Below are 3,384 nucleotides of genomic sequence, written 5' to 3' on the forward strand. Positions count from 1 at the left end.
GATCATCTTTTAACCTTACACGTATTTCATTAAGTCTCTTCTCCGAAGCTGGGAGTCCGTCCATTATTGACATAACGTAGGCTTCAGAAAGGAGGCGAAATTCTTCGTCGGATGACGTGGGCGAGTCTACAGGTGATCTGGACAAGGTGTCGGCAATAATTAACTCTTTGCCTGGGATATGGCAAATATCATAAGTGAATCTCATCAAACGCATTCGAAAGCGTTGAATGCGGGCGGGCAGTTCGTCGATACCTTTTTTTCCTAGAAGAGGGACCAAAGGCTTGTGGTCTGTTTGAACAAGAAACTTCATGCCGATCAGATAACTGGAAAACCGCTCACACGCCCATGTGATGGCTAAAGCTTCCTTTTCTATCTGCGCGTAACGTTGTTCCGTATCACTCATAGCTCTGGATGCGAACGAAACAGGTTTCCAAACATCAGAATCATGTTTTTGAAGAAGAACTGCTCCTAAGCCAAATGAGGAAGCGTCAGCAGATACTATTGTCTCTAGCGTCGGATCGTACAGTGCTAGTACATCGGTTGAACTACATATAGCTTTGATGTCATTGAAAGCTGATTCTTCTTTCGTGGTCCAAGACCATTCTGTATTTTTACTCAACAGCTTACGTAGATGTTTTGACTTTTCTGCTAGTTGATTTGTAAATTTTCCTAGCTGATTTACCATGCCCATAAATCGTCGCAATTCAGAAATGTTATTGGGGCTCTGCATTTTCAGGATAGCGCTTACTTTGTCAGGGTCAGCACGGATGCCGTCGCTATCGATAATATGACCAACAAACTTAATAGACGTTTTTGCAAATTCACATTTATTGTTTAGTGTCAGTCCACTTGAAGACAAAACTTCTAAAACATCAGCTAATCGTCGATCGTGCTCAGCGTGATTTGCTCCAAACACCAGAATGTCGTCCATTTCGCACACGACGCCGTCTAACCCAGAAAGAATGTCTGACATCGTTCGCTGGAAGTACTCTGGAGCGCTGCATATGCCAAATGGTAGACGATTAAAACAGTATCGTCCAAATGGGGTTATAAATGTGGTTAGGATTTTCGAGCTTTCCGAGAGAGGTATTTGCCAAAACCCAGATTTAGCATCTAGTTTAGAGAAAATTTTAGCGCCACTCAGTTGGCCTAGAACCTGGTCAACGTAAGGCAATGGGTGTTTTTCTCTTTTGACGCTTTTGTTCAACGTTGTGTAATCCACACATATTCTTACGCTGTTGTCTTTTTTGGGCACTACAACCATTGCGGCACACCAGTCAGTGGGACGTTTAACTTCTGATATCACTCCTTCTTGCAGCATACGGGATAGTTCGACTTTAACTTTTGAGAACAGTGGCAATGCAACACGTCTGGGTGCACGAACTTGGTAAGGAACAGCGTCATCACACAACGTTATCGAATATTCTCTTGACAGCTTGCCAAGATTGCAAAACAATTGGGGGTATTTTGCTGTAATTTGCGTTTTCACTGCTTCGGGACTAGAAGTCGAGTTGACGAATTTAACGATCTGTAGGCAATTTATAGCAGGAAAGCCTAACAATGCATTATTAGCGTTTTTGACGACATAAACGTTTTGACAGCTGTAATTTTGTCTGTACGTAAGTCTACAGTTAAATTTGCCCAACACATTTAAAAGATTGCCACCTGGGCCTTGCAATTGTCTGTCCGTTTGGGAAAGCTTGAATTTACCCAAGTGCTCCCAGATATGAGCAGGTATGATTGTGACTTCCGCACCCGTATCAACTTTAAATGAAACTGGAAAATTGTTGATTAGAACATTCACAAACCAGGCAGACTTACGTGATGTCGTTTCACTTGCTTCATTGACGCTTTTGTTTGTCTGATTCCTACAATGTCGAGCAAAGTGTCCTATCTTTTTGCATTGGAAACAAGTGACTGTCTTTGCTGGACAAGTTTCTCCATTGTAATGAGGCGATCGACCACACTTCATGCATTTCTTTGTAAACCGCTGTTTCTCTTTTCTTACGATGGCTTCAAGTTCGCCGCTATTTTGTTGTGTCGTTTCTTTACAAAGAATGCCTTGTTGCTGTTTTACTGTCTCGCTTTGCCGAACAAGGTCGATTGCCTTTTGCAGTGTGAGGTCTGTGTCCATCTGCAGCCGTTCTGATAATCCTTTGTCTCGAATGCCTACCACGATGCGGTCACGCAACAGTTCATCGTGAAGCTCGCCGAACTGCAAGCCTTCCGCCATGTTGTACAGGCAAGATATGAAAGCACTTGCAGACTCAGTTTCGCCTTGGTTTCTTGTGTTAAACTGGGCACGCTCAAATATAATATTGCGTCTCACAAGAAAATGTTGTTGGAATTTAGTTTTAACTACTGAGTATTCTTTAGAATTTTCTGGCGAAAGCTTAAATGACGGCACTATTTCTTCAGCTTTATTGCCCATGCAGTAGATGAGCTTGTTGACTTGTAGTTCGCCATCTTTCTCTGCTAAACCTGAGGCACTTCTAAACCGTTCAAATCGCCTTATCCACAGGGTCCAACCGCTGGGATTTGAGAAATCGAATTCTGCTGGAGGGTTCACTTGAAACATAGACATGCTTCTTATACTGACTAGAACTTTAACTTAACGATTGTTCAAAACTGCATCGCTGCCACCATGTTGTATTATGCGTAATCTGTATATAGTACGTTCTCTCTCGTGGTGTCTTTCCGAATGCCAGCACAATTGTACCTCGTGTTTACGCCAGGACGTCACGCACGAGTGACCACAATGTTAGCATTACACTACAACTACAGCTTTCTCAAGGCAATTGTTGTCAAGGTTGCGGGGAAGGGTCGCTAGTCCGCACACCCGTTGGTCGACGTTGCCTTACATGCGAGAGTGGGAGCTCCCGATGTTGGGGTGCTCAGCAAATGCAAGTCGACCGTTGTGTTCTATCAGAAACAACTTAGGTTTGTGGTCAAGCCCGTAGCCAAGGGGGGCCTCGCCTTCTCTGAAAAAAATTTCGCCCCCCTGGCAAAATCCCAACATTCTCGAGCAACAGCTACAAGTATAATGATTCAATTTTTTTGGCCCCCTCCTAAAAAAAGTTGGCCCCCTTGCTCTGCGGTCTGGCTACGGCCCTGTTTGGGGTACGTAAATAGAGCAAAATCCCGAAAGCGGATTAAGCTGTTTAGTGCCACAGGGTAATATCTTAAAATGTTCGGGCTTCTAAAATAGTGCACTTTATGAAATTCGACCAAAAATGTATTCGTTGTATGAATTTTTTACGAGTTAAACTTAAAGTTATGTTTTCGTTGAAACAAAATCATCTTTATGCTTTTTAGCAACAGTAAGCTTACTCTATTTGTTGATATAATTGTTTTAATTTTAACAAACAAGTTTTGTCTGGAAAC

The 3,384-nt window shown here is 42.8% G+C and overlaps 1 protein-coding gene across 1 annotated transcript; it reads right to left on the reverse strand.

Moving 5' to 3' along the window:
• Positions 1-646: 646 nt before the first annotated feature.
• Positions 647-2,584, reverse strand: LOC145766801 (uncharacterized). Its single transcript, XM_082578507.1, has 2 exons — positions 1,822-2,584; positions 647-998 (listed from the first exon to the last, which is right to left on the reverse strand). The coding sequence occupies exons 1-2, from the start codon at positions 2,582-2,584 to the stop codon at positions 949-951; spliced, it is 813 nt and encodes a 270-aa protein (XP_082434633.1). The 3' UTR covers positions 647-948.
• Between the last annotated feature and the right edge of the window lie 800 nt (positions 2,585-3,384).

This window comes from Aplidium turbinatum, chromosome 3 (genome assembly GCF_918807975.1).
Source record: "Aplidium turbinatum chromosome 3, kaAplTurb1.1, whole genome shotgun sequence".
NCBI classification, from domain to species: domain Eukaryota; kingdom Metazoa; phylum Chordata; class Ascidiacea; order Aplousobranchia; family Polyclinidae; genus Aplidium; species Aplidium turbinatum.